This window comes from Chrysoperla carnea, chromosome 3 (genome assembly GCF_905475395.1).
Source record: "Chrysoperla carnea chromosome 3, inChrCarn1.1, whole genome shotgun sequence".
Taxonomy (NCBI): Eukaryota; Metazoa; Arthropoda; class Insecta; order Neuroptera; family Chrysopidae; genus Chrysoperla; species Chrysoperla carnea.
In genome coordinates this window covers 24,979,091-25,004,441 of record NC_058339.1, presented here as the reverse complement: position 1 = coordinate 25,004,441, position 25,351 = coordinate 24,979,091, and the positions used below count along the sequence as shown (strand labels likewise).

Below are 25,351 nucleotides of genomic sequence, written 5' to 3'. Positions count from 1 at the left end.
TTATATCTTATTTGTCGATAACAATTCTGACAAACATGTCAATGCGAATTCATAATTCATAATTTTTGGAGTAATGCGGCAGAAAAGTAATCTAAATCATTGAAAAATAAAGCAGTGGTAAGATAATTCCAGCATGGTATTTGCAGTTTATATTCTAAAGCTATTGTAGAATTTTCGTTCGACAGAATTTAACGAGAAATTAAATTTAAGAACTTAGTAAGGTTTACTATTAAATACCAAAATTTCAAAAAGTTTAACCGTTTAAAACACGAGGTAATTATGCCTACGTTCCCAATTTACGTCATAATATCTCAAAAACAAAAATTAATATCTAAATTTTTTTTAAAATTTTATTATAAAAACATCCCTTCAAATCTCCTATTTTTTTCAATTCTGTCGAGAAAATCTTTTTAATATAGTAAAAAATAGCTCGGAGGATAGTGAATTTTACATACTTTGAATAGGGAAATCGCGAACTTAGCAACTGATTATCTAGCGATCTAGTCGACCAAAAATTATGCAGCTTCGAAATCTCACAGCTTATATTATTCTGAGCCTGTGAACAAAAAACAGGCCAGATCTGCCGACAAGTATGTACATTCATCTTGAAAATACCTTTAGTATATATATGGCTATCAATCAGAGGTATAGCTTTCTAAGCTTTTATTATCACATCTCGTTTAGTGTGGGGTTTATTGATAATATCATTAGTAGGAAGGTAGGTTGAAGGGTTGGTTCGACAATTCTACCAGGACGCATGTAGCCCACTGTATTATCCCATGTGATTTACCACCTTTTTTGATAATTATTTATTTTCTCCCTTCAATTATTTTGAGAAGCTGAGTATACCTCCTTCTTGCATATACCTTACATTACACCAACTCATCATAAATAACCATTAATTTAATTAATTTATCTTGTGATGGCGCCATACTGAGTACAAAATTGGTTACGCTTTAACTAACTGAACTACTAAGATTGGCAGAAATTATCTAAAACATTAAATTAAATATTTCAAGCAACTTCTCTTCAAATAAATATTCTCAGAGACTTAAGCGGGTTTTACACTGTTTTACTATTTGATGTATATACAACCAAGTAAATCATAGTTAATTCATCCAGAATTAATTATCTTTGTTCTTTTATGAACTACTTACTATAAGATTAACCTTTTCTATTTACAATCAGTGTCATTAAAGTGTACAAAAATTTACAAAAAGAACTATTTTCCACTTACTTCAATTGAAAACCAGTTCTATAAGTAACATGCATGTACCTACTGAACTTTTTAATCCTTGACATTTATATAATTTTGATTGACGAGATTGCTATCTAATGGTTTACATTTTTGTCATAAATATTATTTTATAATTAGTACAAGTAATAAAGTATCTTACCTTACCCAGAGTTTAAAAATTTTTCGAATTTGATGAAAATGTAAGTATACATAATTGATAAAATTTTAAAAAGTGTACTAGTAATAAATGAAGCTTTTTAACGAACATTGGGGCATTGAGTGTAGAATTTTTACACTGAAATCGGAAATTCATTCAACATTTAGGGAGAAGTGCTCTACAACGATCCTTCAGGGTAAAATGATTCCTCGGTGTTTTAAGTGAACCATTAAAGCTATCTAGTATATTTATCGATTGATAGCATCCACGTGATCAAATTAATCGTTCAACAAAGACTTATGGCGATGTATAAGCAAGTTTGTGTTTCATAGTAAAAGTATTAATTTTACTACTTATGATCTATGGTAAAACAAATTTCAACGTAAAATTTCTAATTTTTTCATTAGTTTTCACCGGCTGGCTGTTTTATTCTTGGCTTCTGTTGACTTTTAATAATATTATAACACATTTTGATAAGCGTATAATAAATTTTAAGATCAGTTTTTATGACGATATTCAAATATGTCATTACGGGTAAAATAATCCGCTTTATATACGTTAAAATTAATCCCCCATCATGTGGCCAGTCTTGAATTTGTTGATTTAGATCGTTTTACCAGTGATTTTTGTTCTCATACTAATCGTTGATGCAATCAATGTAAAAGAACATTTAATATTTTATGTGAACTACGATGGAATCATATTACCCACCTATTCTTAAACGGTTAGTAAAACGATCCCTTTAAAGAAATATTGAATACTTTTATTAAGTCACTATTCCTGTTAATATTTTGTATAAATTATTGACAAACTACAGGAAAGGGGTGTAAAAATGTTTCAATTTTACTCAAAATCACTGTATGGGGCTAATGTCTGGTAAGCTTACAAAATTCAAAGTTGCACATATAGTTAGTTATCTTTGTAAGTACATTTACAAAGATATATTTAAGACTTAAATTAGAGATGTATAAAAATAAACAAAGACATATATGACTTAAATTATAAATGTAATAACTGGGAAGTCAACGGATACGCTCACATTAACGGCTGATTAATTTTGAATTAAGTTAATTTGCAAGTAGGTATTTGGAATTAAAGATGTCTATCATATTACCATCGAATTAAAACATCTAAAAAGGAATGAAAAACTTGGATTTATATAAAAAAATATCCCTATTTTGATGGAACTATTTTCAATAACAAAATTTGTTGCTCTGTAGAGAAATATAAACAATCTTTAACCGTCGATTAGATTTTATAATGCATATTTAATCGAATAAAATCGAACAATCGGAAATCATTAAAACTACATATTTTCCTTTTACGCAATAATGATAAATATGACTAAAATACATATAAATATAATTGACCAAATAAGATAATTACTTTTAAAAGATATCCTACCACTATGTTTATGTAATTATGCATTAATAATTAGCAAGTTTATGTCAATCTATTACCTTACGTAGCTGTAATTAACGCATTGCATGTTAACACATTGTAAAACAACAATAAATAAATTGTGTTAAATACCATTATGTCCAGGATAGTGTGCGTATATTATTGTTGTTGTTCTAAAATTTCTGTTTGATTGTTTTTTTTTCACCTCGAAAACCGAAAATATTATACTACGTTAAATTTTTTAATTTTTTAGGATGTTTTTAATGATTTTTACACCTTTAAAATCAAAGTAATCTAGCTCTAAAAATGTACGTGTGTCTAAAGGTTCCTTTTCTATCTATGGTCTTATTTTTATCGCGTGATTTAAGTCGTAATGGTTAGAAAAATAAGGGGATAATAAAATGTAAATATCTAATTATTGCTAGTAAAGTTACAGAAATATTTGGACCTAGCACTTTCCTTTTAAGGAATGGCTTTCAATCAAACCTTGGTCAAGTATAAGTACATGAAGTCATTCTACTTATCAAGAACCATCCAATGCTAGGTTTCAAAAACACAATCCAAATTCAGGACTCTTACAGAATTTATCACTATATCAGTTAATGTATAAATGGAATATTTTTATAGATAAATGTATGCCTTCAATTTCTCACAAATAAAAGTGGCTAGTGTATTATATTTTTTTTTGAGAATTTACCATTTCATTATAGATTCTGCAAATCTATTATTTCTAAGATATTTAGGATATCAATGGTCTTGAAACATCAAACACCAAATAATGAATTTCTCTGTTTCGTTATCATATTTATAAACCATTTTAAATTTTCTGGTGATTTTTATTTTAAAAAGCTTTCACCATGTTTACCTTTTTAAGTTTTAAATTAAAATTTTTTGAAAGAGAAGCTTTTATTTTACTAATAAATAGAAAATAATTATAGAGTTACTCATGTATGACTAATTATAAAAGCTTGAGGCGTTTCGAATCATCCTGGATTTTTAAAATAGAGTGTGCCCAACTTTTACAAATCGTGTATGAGTGACCCATAAGACAAATTTATTTTCTAGCTTTTAGTAGGTACAGTAAAAACTTTTTTTTATTAAAATTTTTTTATAATTTACTTTTTGCCTTTTTAAAAGTTTTATGCCATTTTATAATTTACTTTAGTTACTTTTCATAAGTGGCAAATAAAAAAAATATTAGAAAACAAATTTTACCTACGGGGCAGTTATTTTTTAACCCTTCCCACCCCATTCAACATGCTTTGGTAAATTTTCTGCTACTTTCCTGCAAATATACCGTCATCATTTCTAGATCAAACAAGCTAAGACAAAAATTAAAATGAAATAGACAACAAAATCCACGAATCACTTTTCCTTGAAGCGTGATGTATTTTATGAATATACTTCAATAAATGCATCAATAATTTATGTATTCAAGCAAGTAATTGAGCTGGTCTCTAAAGGACATAATCAGCACAGTTTATTGTTTTTGTTGTTGTGTAATTAAAAACATATAGAACAAGAAGGAAATAGAGAAAGTACTAATACCGGTACTTAATTCAATTTAAATAAAATCAAGTTAAGTTTTATGTTTATTATTATTAATATTAAAGGTACCTGCCAAGAAAACTTACTATCTTTAGGTAAAAAAAAATTAAATAAAACAAGTGAAAATAATCAGTTAACTGAGTTAATTGTTTAAATACTCTGTATAGAATACAGACAATTTTTTGTTATTAAAATCTACATGCTTTGAAACGAATTAAAAAAAAATTTATTATATTAAATTTTAAAATTAATTGACTCATTATTTAATTGAAGCTACCTACAAATTTTCAACTCCCCAGCGTTTATAGTTTCGAGAGAAAACTTCAGTTGTACCTAAATTTGGACCCTCTGAGAAAAATCAAGATATTTACGAAAAAACATTTCAAACAAAAGTTGCTTCGTTCATTCTCTTAAAATTTAAAAGATGATTCCTATGTTTCCTCATTTACGACTTTAAGTATCGAAAATAAAAATTTCAGCTCGATATCTCTTTTCGATTAAATATTAGGATATTGTACTAAATATAAAATGGACTAATAATTATGTGATTTTATGAACACCTACACCAAAATGTTTCTTTGTAACATTAATATTATTTCTAAGCGTTACAAACTTGGTACTAAACATAATATACTCTGATATATTTCGTATATAGAGTATAATAAAAATTTTTATAAATGCGTTAAAAATAAATATATAATAAAATTATTCAACTAGAAATTTTTAAAATACAAATAAATATACTTCATATTAATAAATTAATACTGACTCATATATAGAATTGCTTGATTATAACGCCTTTAACTATATTATGATTATGATTCTGTTCTGAATTAATTATTTATACAGAGAGTTAAGGTAGTATAAAATTCATAAACGTAGTATTCAAATCTTTTTGAAATTTCTAACTAAATTACATCGATGATTAGTTTTAAATAATACGTGTTTTTTTTTCTTGAATTCGTTAAGGGGACTTGCTTTTGGTTAATTTTCAAAAAAAGTACTTTTTTTTAAAATTATTTTCCAAAAAAACTGTAATTATATTTTTTTTAATATTCAATGTGATTTTTTTTGTAAGTTAAAAATACGCCAGATGTAAATCTACATTATAATCGCAAAACACGATGTAAATCTACATTTTTGGTATGTTATTTGGGCCGCTTAGGAGATGTGAAACCACGTTTTGCAAGCTGCTGTTAAATGCAAAAACTATGAGCTTTTGACATTAGTTGCTAGTATTATTTTGAAAGGATATTAAATTTGAAACAATTGAACAACCCACAGTTCCGCATGTCATAATAATTTTCGAGATATGAGGCTTCAAAACCTTACATGGTTTCAAAAGCTTCAAAAGTTTACAAAAGTAGTTTGTTTCAGTAAAAGGAACATTTTATACATTTAAACTTTTGTTCTATCTCTAACGGTTTAACATAAAAAAAAAATTTTAACATTTCTGAAAACATTTAAGCATCATTTCTGAAAGCATCATATCTCAAAGGCATTAGACATACGGAACTGTGGGTTGCCTTCAATGATAGTAGCAACTAATGCTTCCAAAATGATCGTAGCAACTAATGACAAAAGCTCATAGTTTTAAACTGAACAGAAAAACCTAAAAAGTCCGAAAATTTTTCTGTTTTTCACATATAGCGCAGCTTTAGCACAACTATTTTTTGCTTGCAAAACGTAGTTTTACACTCCTCTAAGAGGTCCCAATAACATACAAACAAAGATAAATAATTTTAATGATTGACTGATCATAAATCATTCGTTATGAGAAAATCAACTTTTAGCAACTAAAATTATGCCTGTTACAAGTTCATTTTACTTCAACAATAGTCATGATTGTCTAATAATAAGAATTTTTGGGCAAATATTTTATGAACAATGAACTTTGCAAATATAAAAGGTACCTAATTTTTTCACAGATAAAATATTAAATTTATTGAAAAAATGTAATTAACATTTTAAAATTATTTAACATTTAATTTTAATTAAAAAGATTCAATTTTTAGTACTCATGTGCTCACTATTAAATAAATATAATGAGATTTGTCTAGGAAATTATATAAAATTAAATAATTAAAATTACTTAAATTTATTGATGAAATTTGCATGGACGTAAGCAAAGAGTTTCTTAAGGGAACATTAAGACAAATTTTTCAGGATATAAACATTATTATCTTATACTTAGTTACCAAATATATATAATTAGCATCTTTAGACCCTAAGGCCTAAGGCATAAAATAGTATTTGCATAGAAATAGATTATGTGAACATCTATACCCAAATTATGTTAGTAGCATCAACATTTTCAGTAGGGTTACAAACTTGGGACTAAACTTAGTATACCTTGATATTTTTCATATATACATAGAATAAAATCGCGGTCGAGTTTCAAACATGACAATAAATAATTTAAACACAAGTGAAAACAAACTAATGACTGAGTTAATTGTTGAAATACTTTGTATAGACAGTGTTGATTACACTGTCACATTACACATACATACATGTCACACATTCATAAGTGATATGAATTGTATATAATACATACTATACAATTTGCGCCTAACTTGCGCCCTAACAGGTAAACAGTGATGTTTGCGAAAAAATGTTTCTAACAAAAGTTGTTAATTTTTTTATCATGAACATTTTTTACATTTAAACTTTTGTTCTATCTCTAACGGTTTACAAGATGGGTCCTACGGATCCAAGACCTTAAACTTCCTCATTTACGAACTCGATCTCACTTTTTATGTCCTTAGCACGTTTTTGGGCTTTTTACCTCTTTCCGTTTTTGAGTTATCGTGATGTCAGACAATGTCGGACAGACGGACAGACAATGTGATTTTATGACCACCTATACCAAAATTTTGTTCGTAGCATCAATATTTTTAAGCGTTACAAACTCTGGACTAAACCTAGTATACCTTAATATATATTACATATTCATGATTCATATACATGGTATAAAAATATCTGATTTCATCAATAATTTTCTTTCGAATAATTATGTATTTAGGTTCGTCGGCGCAAATCCTTGCTCAGTGCTTTTGGTCTACACAAGGACCATGGCCACAAAGTTTTTTAGATTCATTATTTTCTATGAATAGTATAGTAAATATGTATAGTATAAACTAAATACATATAACGACTTATATTCACACTTGAAAGATTTGAATAAAAAAAGTTATATAAAAATGGATTCACCTCTTTAAAAAAAAAAATCTTTTTTTAAATAATTAAAATGCAACCATCAAACCATACAATAAATACACAATTAAATTTTGAATCAGCGGTAAAGTGGTATATATTTAACCACATGGTGTTCTGATTTAAAGTTGGAATATTTTTTTTGAACTAGTTCTACATTTTTGCAATTTAGAATGGTTTTAGTCATCTTTATTAATAATAATTGAGATATTTTATAAAAAATTCCGTCCCAAAACCGTTACGCCAATATATATGCTGCATGATGCATTTGTAACAGAAAGATTTTATGGTTCGATAAAATTTATTATGAACACATTTTGGTATTACTCCCAAATTCGTAGAGGAATTAATATAAGAGACAAATTCAGTTTCTTTGAAAAAATCCTACCATAACGATCATGATTAATATCAACCTATCAAAAATCTACTTCTCTTCTTTTTAAGTCCAAGCAGAAAAGTGCGCTCTTAAAAGTATTTTAATAAAACAAGAAAATATTTTAATCTGTAATTGTTATGATAAGTAATCATCATTACAGTTGGGGGGCCTCTTTTTGGTCCTGTGGAAAACTGTTTAATCTTAGAGGTCCCCCGACTGTAATGACGATTTTTCTTAAACCATAACAATTTCAGATTAAAATATTTTCTTGTTTTCAAACTTTTAAGAGCGCGATTCTATAATTTTCGGGGTTTATAGTTTTCGAATTTTAATTTATTTAATCCATTTTGGGGTTATAGCTTTATGTCCTCTAGAGTGTGCCATATTCAATTTAATGTGCAGACACATAGTTTATAACCAGCGGACGATCAAGAGGATTTAAACTATACCTCATTTGTCAAATTATGATTAGTAGTTTAGAAGCTAGGTCCGAACAGATGAATATAAAAAATAGTATTAAATTTTCATAAATTTCAATAATCAATAAATTATCCGATATTTATTATAAATATCGAATTTTGTCTCTATTGACCACCTGACCATCTTTGAGCCCAACTAATTTTTTTTAACAAATAAATAAAATTGACCGAATCTTAGTATCAATAGACCTTTTCATCGATTTACTTTTGTTTCGGACAGTTGTCAAAATACTATTCAACCTAAGAAAGTTAAATATATTTTATCTTTTTCAAGCAGCGCTTTTTGACAAGGATAGAAAATATAAGATATGTCGTTACTTGATTGAAAACAGTCCGAAACAAAAAAGAATCATTTTGTAAATGAAAAGCCCTGTTAATGAAAATTTTCCAAAAAAAAAAAAAATCAAAAAAGCCATTTGAGTAAACATACACCAAAAACAATATAATTAATATACCTAAAATAAAGAAATTACATACCAAGGAAGGAAAAACACTGTTTTAATATTAAAATAACATAAATCGTGTATCTTAAACCATATAAAAACTTTTTATAACATAAAAACGCGCACAATTTTATTTACAATTGTTGACCATTCACTTGATTCTTGCAACAAACAAATAAGATGAACTAACTCAGTCAGCGGTGAGTGAATTCAAGAAAGTAAATCTGCAGAATATTATTTTTCAAAATATAAAAGTACAAACAGTAGTACTGGTTATAGATAGATATAATATAGGTAATTTATTCATATTTATTTGTTTTAAGGGTAAGACGTAGTACCTAAACATAAATTTGCCTATCTCTGTGTCATAAAAAACTCACATTTTAGTATATTTTTTGTACCTTCACTCCTATTTTTATACCATGTATATATGTAATATATATGAAGGTATACTAAGTTTATTACCAAGTTTATAACTTAAAAAATGGATGCTACAAACAAAATTTTGGTATGGGTGTTCATAAAATCGCCTAATTAGTCCATTTTCAGTTGTCCGCCCGTCCGTCCGTCCGTCTCTGAACACGATAACTCAAAAACGAAAAAAGATATCAAGCTGAAATTTGTACAGCGTACTCGGGACGTAAAAAGTGAGGTCGACTTTGTAAATGAGCAACATAGGTCAATTGGGTCTTGGGTCCGTAGTAAAAAATGTTCCTTATAAAAAAATAAACAACTTTTGGAAACATTTTTTTCGTAAACATCACTCTAAACCCGAGACAGCGCAAATTATTCGCAAATTTTATAGCATGTATTAAATGGGAATATCAGTTCTGTATGTGTGACATGTATGTATGTGTAATGTAACTGTCTATACATGGTATTTCAACAATTAACTCAGTCAATTGTTTGTTTTCACTTGTTATACTTAAAATTCAATATTGAGAAGTTTTAAATTCGCAAAGTGATGGACCTTGAATCTGACAACATAATGTAACTTTGCCATGGTAATATTTTACTATTATATTCTTGTTTTTATGCGTTTCTTAGTAAAAGTAATCGACAATCCGAGAGGATGATCTTAGGTACATTAAGGTATGAACCATAGTACAGTACGATGCTTATGAACCATGGTTATAAACAAAGGCAATTTCTTGATTCTTAGGTACTACATCTTCTCCCCTTATTAATACTGCTATTCTAAATTACTATATCACATCACATTTGAATGTAGTAAAAAATATATAATTATAGTAAAATGTGTAGTAAAAATTCAAACTAAATTCATTCAATCAAAATTGCATTTAAATCCGATTAATATGTTATAACCTCATTTGAAACGGATTTATATTCAATTTTAACAAGCTTGACGTGTTTCGTCAAAATCAAATCAAACTCTGATATGAATCGCCAAGCAAGCCTTAGTTTGAAAATTTTTATCCAAATCATGACTTATCTGAAATGACCAAAACCCCTAACATTACAAAAAAGAATCCCGATGACATTCAACGAGCGGCCTGAACGATATTCAGTGATTTAATAATAGGCTTGGATCAATATCATTTAACTATTTGCCTAGCCTTGTCATTAAAATTTATTTTCACTTTCTGCTACCTGGCGGTGAAATCCACACACTGTCAATATGACGTCGGAAAGCAATAATATTCTTGGTGTTTCTCACAGTTTGCTTGCGTTGGCACGAAAAAGTGGTTTTCACCTCCAGAGTAGACGAAAATGTTTTACAGTAATAATAAATCTGTCCGCTATGTTTGAAACGTCCAAAAACCGATTACTCACCGCTTTAAAAAAAAAAATTCATCCCTTTACTAATCATTACTTATGCAACATTCTAATTTGATAGTAAAATCAGAATAAAGCTGGGAAAATGAGAAGAAACCAAAGAACTTGGAAGATAACTATAGAGTTCCCTGATCAAATTTTTGGCAAGTCTTCATTGACAATAAAAATGAATAGTTCCATTTTCACACCTGAACTACCACGTAGTTTGTACATGGAGTTTAAAATAGTTGTGAAATGTTTTAATCATGATTATCCATATGCGTGTTTCATCAATATTATACTTTATTCATATGATTAATCAAAATTTAATTGAACGTAATTATTAAATCACATACTGTTTTAATAATCACCTTTTTTTGTTCCTTATATTTACATTCAAAGATTATTTTTCGATTGTTCTGGAAATACATATTTCATGTAAAAAGAATATTATAGTATTTTGAAATGGAATCAATATATATTTTCAGAAAATATGAAAGATAAAAAAAAATTTATATATATATACAAATCGATCGAAAATTTTACGCCCAATAACTTTAGACTATTTTTACTCGTTAATGCATAGTTTTCGAGTAAATTGCGAAAAATTGTGTAAAAACATGAAAAATTTTGATTTTTCGAAATCATACTTTATAGGTTTTAATATCGCACACAGTGGGTTGTGTAAAAATAAAAATTTGTATCACTCAGTTTAAACATTTAACTGGTTACTACGTTAGTATCTACGTACTACGAAATAGTAATTTTATGCGAATGTGACACGATGATCTTGACCTATTTTCTAGTTATTCTTATAAAAACATCAGTGAAATAGATCTTTAACTGAGTGTGTGTTGTTAAACACTAGTAAATTGAAAATTACTGCATGGCAGACAACAGACATCTCGTTTTGTCGAATGATGAAAAAAATTAAAAGGCAGCACTTTCAAAAAATGAAATAAATGCAAAGAACCACGGAAACCGACGGATTGCAAACGATTTTCTAACTAGTTTGAACCTGAATGGCAATCGTGTGTGTAGGGCGTAATATAAACTAGAGACTGTAATCATGTTTTTAGGCATAAACATTTCTTTTAATAGGCAACTTGTATATCGTCGCTGTATTTTTAATAATAACAGCATTGTTAATCATATATTCATTGTTATACATTGTTATACATAATATCTACATTCTTCAACTAGCCTGCTCCAAGTGTATTCGATAGAGAAGTAGGTGGCGTATAAAGGCACGAATGCCAGCTAGTATTTGTGTCCGAGTACTAAAGTACATATACTATTGTATTAATTACATAAAATTTTTTATATTTCTTTGGTATTGAATGGAATAAACTTTATAAATTTCAATTTTTTGTTATCAATTAGTTTTGACACATTCCTACTTTCAAATTTAAATTTAATTTAATGAGTTATCCCGCACTTTTAAAATTTTTATGACTGGATACAATAGACCTTTTCATTTTAAAAAGTGATTACCTTTTCTTTCGGACAGTTTGTCCAAAAAAGAATGTGATAAAATGAATAACAAATATCTTGTATCTTTGTCCAACTTATTACTGTCTGTCTGATACAATAATGAATCGTAATTGAAATGAAAAGATCTATCATTAGAGGCGTTGTATAAGTAAACCAGGTATAAAATAATATACGAGCTTACTTATACCTGGCTATCATTATTGTAGCAAGATAAATTAAAGTCATGCTCTATTCTGATGCTAGAATATCAGTTTCATCAAAATCCGACCTGTAGTTTTTGCGTGAAAACGTAACAAACATTCATAAATCTTAATAAACTTTCACGATAATAATAGTAGTAGGATAGGATTGTATATATAAACATAATATTACGTTGCATTACGTAATTACGTAATATTATGTTGACAAATATTATGCAATATATTATAGACGATAAAATTTATCGTTTAAAGCCCGCTTTATGATAATGATTGACTTATACACACTCTTGTGTCAAAATTCTGAACTACAAAAATATAAATACGTCACTACGTCATTTTAATTGCATCGTATTGCAAATAAACTGAAAAAACGTGGTTTCAAAAATGTAGTTATTGACCATTATACTAATTTAATGAATTTGTGAATTAAAATCGATTTCGTCCTATATATTTAATAAATTATAATAAACAAATTTGCTAATTTAATTAATTTATACCTTTAAATTTTGAAAAAAATTATACAAATACATAATATTATAATTATAACCTAAAATATAATTTAAAAATATGTCTGTGATATCGGGCAATTTAACAATGTCGTCGATTTTGAAATCGAATAAAACGACCATTAACGAAAGAATGACAAAAACTCCATCGAAAGTGCGTTTTCAATTACCACATACACAAAATATATTTTCAATTTTGGAAAATTATAGTAATCGTTCGAATGTGAAAGCTTATTTTGATTTAGTGAATGTTATTAATGATTCTGATTTATCTGTAAGTACCTATCCTGTCATTTAAAATGAAATTATTTATTTAATAATTATGGTCCTTTGCGTTTGTTTGAATGAAAATAAAGTGTATGCTTTATAGATTTTAACATCAATTACATAGACTCAAGTTAGTCTGTCTGATTATCAGAAAATATCTTTCCCTACTCCTTTATTACAAAATTATAAAATCCTTATACAATGTATGATTCAATGAATGGGCTAGGTTTCAGACTAATATTGCATTCCATCTTTTTGTGCTTTAATTTTGTAAGATTAACGCTTACCCATTCATTATTCGTAAAGGTTCCTAGAAAGTTTTATTTCCAATGCCAGAGGTGACTGATGTTTACTCTGACATTAAAGTAATGTCTTACAAATTTTTACAATATTAGCATAATAATTAATTAATTAATTAATATAATAAACATTTTTGACGTGCAATTATTAAAATAAACTTGTGTAAAATAATGAGGATTTTTTAAATTTTATTATCCGGAATTCGGAAGGTTATTAGATTACTATCCGCCGAAAAACAGGCTGGATACCGGATAGTTACCGCATATCCGTTTCATCTTTAATATAAGCCATAAATTTTCAGTTTAACTTCCCAGGGAGTAGTCCCGAACCGAAAGCTATTTGAATAAGCGATGATTATTCTTCGTTCAATACTAATAAAGGGTTGAAATTAACAGATTTGGTCAAAGATTTTTATTATACAAAGCCAAATTGATTTCTAATTTAATTCGCATTCCTTAAAATTAATTATTTTTATTTTCTACAATATTGATGATCTTTTTTAACTAGTGAATTTAGAGTAAATTTTTTTATATTGATAATGTGAGATGCCTTAAAAAGGCCAAATCGTGTTAACTCAATCCGTTTTATCTCAATTTAACTAAGACGTAGTGGCCTATTTTGTATGGCAATTCGCATTAGAAGCGTATACTCTTTAAACTAAATTGTATACTCTTTAAACTATTGAAAGAAGAGTGACCAACGGCTAATTCGAAAAATATATTTGCTATTATATCTTTTTACTACATAGTGATATAAATATACTTTTTTGGCTATTCATTTCTAATTATATAATGAATTAATCTATTTCTTAATTTGTGTCTAGGATGAAGAATTGCGATCATTACTGTCAGAAACATCACATTGTATATTATTATTAACAGAAGACTTAAAACATTTCGTTGAAGCTATTTTAAAAATAAAATGGGCTCATAGAAGTAAAATGACAGTACGAGCTTATCAAACATTTTTGTTTGAATTATTATCCGCCCATAATTATTATGTTAATGTAGCAATTCGAAATCTTGTAGGAAATTTTTTACCAGGTAAATACACTCATATACTTACATGATGAATGAAATATTTAATTTGAAATTGTCTTTTTCTTTAGATCCCAGTCAAGAAGTATGGGAAAATGGTATTCCCTCCGATGAAGAGTATAAGAAATATGTTAATGTTCATTATGTTATTAATATTTTGTTGAAAATTATTCCAATGTAAGTAAATTTTATATTTATTTTCAAACAATTTTTAAGAAAAAACAATACTATCAACCATTTCAAGTTTCATGTTTTAAAGTTACGAATTAATATACATCTAAATCATTAATCAATATCTTTCAAATAGTTAAAATCTTGAAAAGGATACACGATTCAACCGACATAAATTTTCTCCTTATAGTTGACGATCTATAAATATACAAGCATCTACAAAGGTAAATACTTCACCCATATAGCCTTGTACTCGTAGCTGATCGCGGAATTTTGAAGCAACTATATCCATTTCGTTTTCAGAATTTACCCTTCCACCACCACCACCAAGTAGAGCATATAATAAGGATGGTCCGGATACTCAACCAATTTATTAAATAAAAATATTTAAAACACAAAAATTCGCAATTGCTTATTTTTTTATGTAAAATTTAAAATCTTAAAATCCAAAAAATTTTTAAGTCTTTTGTTTGAAATATTCCTATAAGGGAAATTCTAGAGTGTATTGTGTTTACTTAGTAATTTCTTACCCTTTCAACAACCCTTGCAAAGTGATCTGTTTAAAATTTTGATATTTTGTGTTAAAAATTTCTTTTTATACTTTGGTTGTATATTCATAAATGAAAAGTTTAAAATATTTTAATTTTTTTTTTCAGGAGCGCAGAATTTGTCGTAAAATCATTGATTATAAATTATCCTTATTATAAAAAACCTGCTCATCAACATGAAGTCTATTTACATAATTTATTATGGGTTTTGGATTATCGACCAGAATTTAAAATGGAAATTTTGTCATTAATAATTAAAAAGTAAGAAAGCAATTAAAAAGATATTAATTACTAAAATAATGGTTTAGTTGAAATGTCCAATCATTAAAGTTACGGAAGAAAAATATTGAAACCAAATTTAAATTTCATGAATATTCCCTATTGTTAGTCGATTTCTCCAAAATAGCGATGATTTTGTATTTTTCATTATTTATAAGCATATTTAATTGATTTTTAGGTTAATATTATTAGACACAAATGCACCACGTGACACAATTGAAAACGATGAAGACGAAGAAATGGATGACGATAATGGTGGTGTATTTTCAATGGACACGGATACGATTAATCAAAAAACAATGCAAAATCCAATTGCAAATACACTAGATATATGCTTAGATCGGATGTTCATATATTTAACTACAGAATGTCACGATCCCGATACAGGACAAATAAATTGGGAGAAAACAAGAACCATGTACAATGATATATCAAGCTTATTTGAGGGTATTATTATGGCTACATATGATTCACATCATGTACAATTTATTATGTTCTATTTATGTAGTTTTAAAGTTCAGTTGGCTGAAGGATTTATCAGTTTATTATGGAAAAAAATTTCTAATTTATCATTGGCTGTGGTACATAGACAATCCGCTGTAGCATATTTAGCAAGTTTTCTAGCGCGTGCAGCGTATATTTCTTTAGGGTAAATGTTATAAATTTTATGAATATTTCTTTATATTGATAATCGACGAAATATAACCGAAAGAAAAAGCAGCCTGACCCAAGAATCGACTCCTCGCCAGTAGTTTCATGTCAATTTCGTTGAGTACACTCAAACATTTTTCATTGGCTCCCATAAAAGTTTACTGGCAAGGAGTCGAATCCTGTAAAAAGTTGTATTTTTTCGACTATAACTTCGTAGGTTGGAAGTAAATACCGCACTTTTACATTTACCTTTTACATAAAAATATAATTATATCTACGAATTTTTATTTTTTCAGAACTTTGCAAACTTCAATTAAATTAATTTCGGATTGGTTGCATTCGTATATTGGCAATCAAGACGGCTTAGAAAGTATGCATGCTGATGCTCGAGTCCATACAGTATTTTATAGTGTTTGCCAAGCGTTATTCTATGTAGTAGCTTTTCGTCATAAGGATCTTATTCAATCTAGAAAAAGTAAGTATTTCAAATAATCAGATATGAATAAACAACAAATCATTCAAAAGCTTTCTCATTTTCGAATCAAAAGCTTGCAATTTTTGTCATTACTTATCTTTTTGAGTCAATAGATGTAATAAATTAAAAATATTTTTTTTCAGGTTTAACATTTTTACAAAGTTTAAATTTATCAAAAATAGTAACATGCCGACTGAATCCATTACGTTTTTGTGTACAACCAGTTGTCCAGAATTTTGCAGCTATTACAAGAACATACCAATTAGTTTATTGTTATGCAATAATTGAACATAATGCTAGAAATTCACAAAAAATTATGTACAGAGATCGAAATGGTCAATTGACGAAGATGAATGTTTGTTTACAATCATTTTTCCCGTTCGATCCATATTTATTAGTTAGGTGAGTAACAAGACTTCAAGATTTACATCTTATTTCTTAATAATCTCCACTTTTCGACCATAAACAAAGCTTACTTCTTAGAAACAAATTTTATTTATTTTTAAACAATACGAGTCCATTGTATACACCATTTTTCTCTACAATCTCAAGAGTGAGACGCTTCTTCTAAAATGTAAATCTTAATATTCCATAATTTTGACTTATTTTGCCAATTTCTTCTCGAATTTGACTTTCAATGACAATAAATGCTAAGAATAAAAAAAAAAATGCTGTTTATTATAAAAATTTCGATTCAAAATTATTCGATTAATATGTCTCTATTTCGAGACACCATGTATTCTTAGTTTGTTATTTAAAGCCAATGTTTTAGAAATTTGATTTGATTAATATTTTTTATTTTAAAGGTCGAAACAGAAAATAGAGCCACTTTATGTTGAATATCAAGAATTACCAGATGGCCAATTAAATGTTACTAATGCAGAAAATCATACAAGTTCGAAGGTAATCGATGAAGATGATGATTTCTTAGTAGAAGGAAAAAACGCCAAAACTAATGTTAAGTCTACGAATATTTATGACTTTTCATACAGCACTTCGCCGGGTTTCAAATCACCCATGATGCTATAATAAGTTAATTTTTAATGTTATTGAATGTTACAAAGATATTATTACCTACCTATTTATATTTAATTTTAAAATCCTTATAAATAATAAATTTTCGATATTTAAACGATTAATTATTGCAATTTTTATTTTTTAAACAACCTTTTTAATATCCCTGGGGATTCGAGCTTCTTTTGTACCTTTTTTTGCTCCTTTTCAATTTAATTACATTTCGCCTTGTAATTTTTGAAAAATAATACATCGCATTCGTATGTAAGCACTTTTAGAGGAAAAAAAAACTCAATCAATTGTCCTCCATATATGTTCTTATCTCCGATTTTCTATACATATTCAATTAATTAAAAGATTACTTCATAATTAACATTTGGCCCCGAAGCTTTTTTTAGTGTTAAATGTTTGTTTCGCAATAAATTAAATCATTCAATATTTATTATTTTTGATAAATTGAAGTGTCAAAATTTTTTGTGCACTCTGAAGATGCCTTTATAATTAAAGAATTTTAAAAAAAATTTAGCAACAAATTTGAATATTAATCAATTAATATTATTTGTTTTTCGCAATAAGATATAATTTATCAAAATTCATACACTAATCATTCATTCCTTGAGCATCTAAAACATACGAAATATATTTCTGCGTAAAAGAGTAGGAAAACAGTGTTATAAAGTTAATATCCCCAAAAGGCAGTTTCATTTACACTAATTGAATCTACATACAATTTTTCAACCCGCTAAACAGCCTTATATGAAACAATTTTAATAACATGAAGATTATTTTGTTCCAAACTTGAAAATATCATATAGGAACTGTCTTTTTGTCAACGGAAATGAATCCATCACAATTTTACGTTAAAATATGTATAAGTGTCTAAGGGTAAATTACGTTGAAAGTTCATGAAAATCGACTTCCAAGACATTGAAAAGTTGATTTCAAGAAATCGACTTGAAAAGAGTTTGCATTTGCACTAACTGATAATTTTGAAAAATATCTTGTCAATTTCCACTTATGAAGTCATCTTCCAAAAACACCCAAAAACTTTATAAGTCGTGTTCCAGGGGCTATAAAACAGATTTATAACAGACGTACACCTCTCTCGATTAACTCTCTAGTGCATAAGTCTATATCATCGTAGAAATTATGACTAATTAATTCGATTCGTTCTCATGATTGTCCGTAGTATAACAATTAATTAACAAAAATAAATATTTACTGTAGGTAATAAGTCACTTCCTACAATTTCCCCTGGATAAGTACAATTATAATAATTAAATGAATATTACTAGGTATACACACGTTATTTATTCTTTGTTAATGTAAGTTTGATTTTAATTTATTAAGGTATTGATCGTTTTTAAACAATTTGATAATAATAGCATATAATTACCATAAACATGGAAAGGGTTCAAAATTATAGTTCTGAAAATACATATATCGTGTTGTAACTTACTAAGCAATACGAATTTTTAAAATAATATAAAAGTTCCAATACGTTCTGAAATATGTGAAGAAAGGTCAATACCCTACTTCCATTAAAAAGGATAAAATTTAAAAAAAATTTAGTCGTACGGCCTGACAAACTTGCAAATCTATTATTCAAATTAGGTTTTATTTAAGTAGTTAGACTTCGATTAAATTGTATTCAAGTATAAGTACGTATTTTTGGGAAGTTTTGCATGACGTGCATGATCATTAGTCCAACATTTATATAAATTAAATTAAATCGTGGTGAATATGGCCTTTAGACAGACTTATAAAGTTATAGCACCCTGACTTTGTAAATTGTACTCTTTTGATTATGAAGCGAAAAGGTAAAGGAGAATAATCTCTTATGGCTGTTTGACTCAAAAAGAGTCCAAAAATAGCTGTAAATAAATATAGCAAAAGGTGTTTGATTTGTTCTTCTCTAGCTCTCTCTAACAACTTGCTTATTTTCTCCTTTCTTTGACACTTTTTATATACAGAGATAGTCCTCCTTATCTCTTCTCTCCATTAATGTCAAAGTTTTGTAAGCATCATCAGGTGATAAATTAGAGTAAAATTTATTTTCTATAAGTTTTCATATGTTGAGCTTATAGGTTCAGTCAAATAAATAATAAACAATGCAATGGAACCTATTTTTCTTTTACTTTTTTTAAGAATAGGTATATTAAAACCATAGAGATAATACCATAGAGATAATACCTGTCTCATACGCCTGCAATTTCTGCCTCTTTCTACCTCTCTGACTGCTGTCAAAAATTATATTGTTTATACAACTCTATGGAATTATCTCTATGATTAAAACGTAAAGGATGTTTATATTTGAATTTCAGAGTTAAAATAATGATTTTCTATCAGAAAACTAAATATAAATTTTTTAAGCTGATAACACCCATAATAATAATAAATATGACAATTAAACTAACTTTAATCACGAAATAGCTTGACCTTGACATCAAAGTATAGAAGAATAATCATTATAATTCTAGTTTTATTATTGAAGTAAATACAATTGAATCAAGATGTGTTAAGTGAATAATACAAATTTAATTATTTTATTTGGAAAGTTCATTGGTTGTGAAATTATAATGCAAAAAAAATAAATTATCGATTGCAATGTTTATTATTTATTACATATTATAAAACTATTTTTATATAACAATGGAATGAGTCTGAATAGTTTTCATAACGTTGATAACAATGTAATAGAAAGAAAAGCAGGTTTTAAACAATATAGTATATGGTATAATGCTTTATTAACTATTGAGACGAATAGCTGAATGAACATAAAATAGTTGCGGTTTTATAGGTAAATTTTTATGCATAGGTAAAAGCAGAGCGCAGCGGATTGAATAATTACAGTATGGTGTTTAAAAATGTCAGCGAGCTGAGTTTATCTATTTTAAATGTAAACAAACCATTGATTTAGTTAATTGTTATAATACCATGTATAGATAGTGTTGATTACACAATCGTTTGTTTTTTACGTCATATAAGTAAAGAAAGATAGCCATTCTTACACACAAAGTAATTAAGATTATTTTTCCTCTCACTTTCTCAGTGGATATAGTATATGCTATAAACAAACAAATACATACATAATATATGTAATGTATAAATTTAAAATATATACAATACGTGTTCAAATGGTATATAATATTTCTAACCTAATTTGCGCCTTCATGGGTAAATAGTTTACGAAGATGTTTACGAAGACATGTTTCAAACAAAAGTTGTTAATTTTTTAATAAGAAACATTTTTTACATTTAATCTTTTGTTCTATCTCAAAAGGTTTACAAGATAGGCCCTACGGACCTAAAATATTGTTGGTCATTTACGAACTCGACTACTCTTTATATGTTCTAAGCACTCTTTAAAAATTTTAGCTTGAGTTCTCTTTTCGTTTTTGAGTTGTCATGTTGACAGATAGATGAACACCTATACCAAAATTTTGTCCTATCATCAATATCTTACTTGCTGACAATATAGCATTCTATAGGTGGAAGAATTTTTAAAATCGGTTGAGTAATGTATTCAAAAATGATGAATTTGCATACAATCATTCATCCCCTATTTCATTCTCTTAGGGGTAGAATTTCTAAAAATGTTTTTTTAACGAATGCCTACGTCATACAAAGAACACATCGTCCAAGTTTCAGGATCAACGGTTTAGGCTGTACGTTGATCCCTCAGTCAGTCATTCAGGACAAAGCATCTTATATGTATATATTATTATGGTTATAGCCCGTATAAGAGAGACGAAGACAGTCTTATCTAGCCTCCCTTTCTATTGCGATCAACCGTTTGGACGTCGACTTTGCAGCTTTATGGTATTATCCGTCCATTTTTTACAACTCACCATAAATATGAATGAATTATCACAACTGGTCAGTTTTTGTAGACCACCTGTTTGGTAGTAGCTTTCACAAAAGAAGTTATACACAATAACATTATTATAACATGTGTACGTATTGCCTTTAGATGGCGTATATTTTATGAATTGTAGATCATTGTACCATCAGTTGAATATTTACCTTTAGAGAAGACGTGGTTTAGTTTCAGTTATAACACCTGTGAATGAGAAACAAAAATACATTTTTTTTTTAAATAAAAATTTCATTTCTTTAGTCTTAAGTTGTTTTGGTTATTTGTTTTTATCATAAATTCTATTTTATCAGTAAATGTGTAATATAAAATATTGATTAAAAAGTGTAATAATCTTCTTTTTTTTTTAAATCAAATGTGATTAATGAAATATACAATATGATTTTAAATCAATAAATCTTTTAAATAAATAATTGTATGTTATTATTAAAAAGGAAATTATATTTGTTAAAATAATTGAACGTAAGTAACTATTTTATATATTTTATAATCTACTGAAAATTTGTAATTGGCGGCATTTTTAACAATGGCTACCTATTATTTTTAAAGAGTATACATCAGTTATAATTTTTAATGTAAGTGTTTAACTTTCAACAAAATAAAAAGAGGGGTAAAAGTTGTTAAAAAAGATGCAATTATCTTATATGTATTTTTGTATCTGGCACACATTAATTCCCAAACATATTGAGCGATTTTAAGGCAGTTTTTTTTTTTAAAACTGATTTAGTTGTTTATTAGTAATTATTGATGAAAGTCTGTTAAAATGAACTCTTGTCTAATAAGGGGTAATTAGGGAATCTTTATATGGATGGAAGCGCAGGCCACTATATTAAATATATCTATTTGTAACAAAATTAACTGTTTCAAGCGCCTTCCACCATAAATTATAGTTCATTAATTTCATTTAATCTGAAATTGAATCTGAAAGTCGAAAATGTTTTAAATTTTATTAATTTTACATGAATATTTACAACAATCTAATTAAATAAGAAATTTAATTTGAGTTGAAGAAGATACGAATTTATTTATTTAAAAATACTTTCCTTTCGAATTTGAAATTACAAGTAGTTTGAGAGAAGACAGTCGTCTCCCCCCATGTCTGTGTATTGACCCTTGCACTCTGTGTTTAAACCTTTTGTACTCCAAAATATACAATAAGCGAAAAATTATGTAATTTATAATATGAAACATGCTTTTTCATTTATGTTCATTTTATGTTCTCCATTTTTATACCATGTATATATGAAATATATCAAGGTATACTAAATTTAATCCCAACTTTGTAACGCTTAAAAATATTGATGCTACAAACGGTATTCATAAAATCAACTAATTAATCCATTTTCGGTTTTTCGTCCGCCTGTTTGTAAACACGATAACTCAAAAACAAAAAGAGACATCAAACTGAAATTTTTAAAGCGTTCTCAGGACGTAAAAAGTGAGATTGAGTTCGTAAATGAGCAACATAGGTCAAGTGGATTTTGGGTCCGTAGAACCCAAAGAAAAAGTTTAAATGTAATAAATGTTTCTTATGAAAAAATAAACAACTTTTGTTTAAAATATTTTTTCGTAAACATCACTGTTTACCTGTGAGGGCGCAAATTAGGTTATAACATTATATAGTATGTATTATGTGGGAATATCAGCTGTGTATGTGTGACACCACAGTCGTGTTATATATACACGACTGTGGCTATCTAAGTGTGACTATCTTGCTTTACTTACATGACATAAAAAACAAACAATTGCGTAATCAACACTTTCTATACATGGTATTTCAACAGTTAACTCAGTCAATTGTTTGTTTTCACTTGTTATTGTTGAAGATAAAGATGGAGGTAATTTTTTATTTCAAGATGACACGATGGAATAACTAATATTCTTTAGAAAATACTAACAACAGGGCTGGATTTACACAAATCGCCGCCCTTGGGCAATGGCAAAAAATGCCTCCCTAAGTTTCTTCAACTAGTTTTGATACAATAAAACACATATACTTACAATTTGAACTGAAGAGAAAAATTTCACGCAAATCGATAAAAAATGTTATATTCTTAAGAATTCGCCATTATTTCAGAAAGCGTATGAATCAGGATTTAAAAATTATACAATTGGTTGAGAATATGTTTGTGACATTCCAAAGTATAAAATTTTTTCAATATCTTAAATAGTTTTCGTCATTTTATACGATCAAATTCACATGTGCGCAAAAATATTTTGAACTTTCGATCAATTTGCCACCGCCAAAAATTTACTGCCTAGGGACATGGTCCATGTGACCCAAAATGTAAATCCAGGCCTGACTGAGAATAATATTATTTTATAATAAGATTTCTCAACATCTATTTTTTTTAACGAATGATCGTTATTTATTATGTTAGGTCGTTATTACATTGACCTTTACTGATCAATCAATGTGTGCATATCGGATGAACTTATAAAGAATAATAGATACATGACATTCAGCACAGGTATTATAAATTCGGCATTTAATATACAGGGTGAATCAATTTAATCACCTATGACAAATTGCTTGTTTTATAGTTAATCAATCAAAAAATAACTTAAACAATTTGCAGAGTTTGGTGAGGGACATCATGTTGTGACATCAGATTGAACCTACTTGCCCGGGTGGCTTTAATAGTTAATTTAGATCCTAAAAGGTAAAAGGTAGAATAACACTTGAAATTAGAAAGATCTTCATAAAAAACTATCATTTTGAGTTTAAAACTTTTTTTCGAAAATCGTTTGTAAATATGATGACATATAAAGTTAAAAAATTCGATTTTTTGATAACACCGGCAAATTTGATCCGATCTTATTGGAATTTCTTTTGAAACCCACTAATTTTGGGTCGTTCTTTTTAGCTGTGATGTCAATTTTACACTAGCTATAACTTATCTGCTTAATTCCGAGACCAGGACTCCATGTTCAGGAAACCTATTAGAGCTAGGTCAATTTAGATCACAAATTTGAAAAGTATGACCCAAATTTAGTAGAATTACATACTTGGTTTAACAAAATTGGATAAAATTTGGATGTGATAGAGCAAAATTAAATTTTTTGGATTCTCATGACGTCACAAAGTTAAAAAATTCGATTTTTTGATAACACAGGCAAATTTGATCAGATCTTATAGGAATTTTTTTTGAAACCCACGAATTTTGGGTCATTCTTGTCAGCTGTGATGGCAATTTTACACTAGCTATAACTTATCTGCTTAATTCCGGGACCAGGACTCCACGTTCATGAAACCTATTAGAGCTAAGTCAATTTAAATCACAAATTTGAAAAGTATGACCCAAATTTAGTAGAATTACATACTTGGTTTATCAAAATTGGATAAAATTTGGATGTGATAGAGGAAAAATAAATTTTAATCTTTAAAGAACTTTGAAATATCAAAGACTCCGTTTGCAAAATTAAAGGTTAATTGTATGCAAATTAATAAATAGTTAATGCTACTGCAATTCAATATGTAAATCAATGGAAAAGTGAATGATTAATGATTTGATTTGTTAAGCTTATATTTTTTAATTTAAGATTAATAATTATAGAGTACGTATTGGTTATTTAATAGTTCCCATTTGATTTTAATGAAGAAAAAAATTGTCTGTCATCTATGGAGCCTAAGGTGAAGCCACGTAATACCCAAACAAACCACACCAACTTATAAAATGATTGGTGTAATTAGTGCTATTAGGAAACACTTTGAGATCGATTTTTTTTCGGACAAGAAAAAAATTTAAGTCTGATGGTTTCCCTGAACTGTACGAGCTGTTGAAATTTTTCTCAAAATTGAGGCTATGTATCGGGCTAAAATTTATCACTCTGTTTTTATGATTATAAGTTACAGAATTTCAACTCAATTCCGTCATTTTGCGAAAAGTAATCAGAGA

General features: G+C 27.7%; 2 protein-coding genes across 2 annotated transcripts in view; one reads left to right on the top strand and one right to left on the bottom strand.

Moving 5' to 3' along the window:
• LOC123295100 (putative fatty acyl-CoA reductase CG5065) overlaps positions 1-8,939 on the bottom strand; it is a 31,759-nt gene extending 22,820 nt beyond the window's left edge. Inside the window, exon 1 of the mRNA XM_044876318.1 lies at positions 8,892-8,939. The gene's annotated coding sequence lies outside the window, so the exon portion shown is untranslated. The remainder of the gene's footprint in view (positions 1-8,891) is intronic.
• A 3,929-nt stretch (positions 8,940-12,868) lies between these two features.
• Positions 12,869-17,659, top strand: LOC123295092 (RNA polymerase I-specific transcription initiation factor RRN3). Its single transcript, XM_044876308.1, has 8 exons — positions 12,869-13,107; positions 14,224-14,443; positions 14,509-14,614; positions 15,265-15,417; positions 15,614-16,084; positions 16,383-16,561; positions 16,705-16,963; positions 17,368-17,659. The coding sequence occupies exons 1-8, from the start codon at positions 12,895-12,897 to the stop codon at positions 17,588-17,590; spliced, it is 1,824 nt and encodes a 607-aa protein (XP_044732243.1). The 5' UTR covers positions 12,869-12,894; the 3' UTR covers positions 17,591-17,659.
• The last annotated feature ends 7,692 nt before the right edge of the window (positions 17,660-25,351 follow it).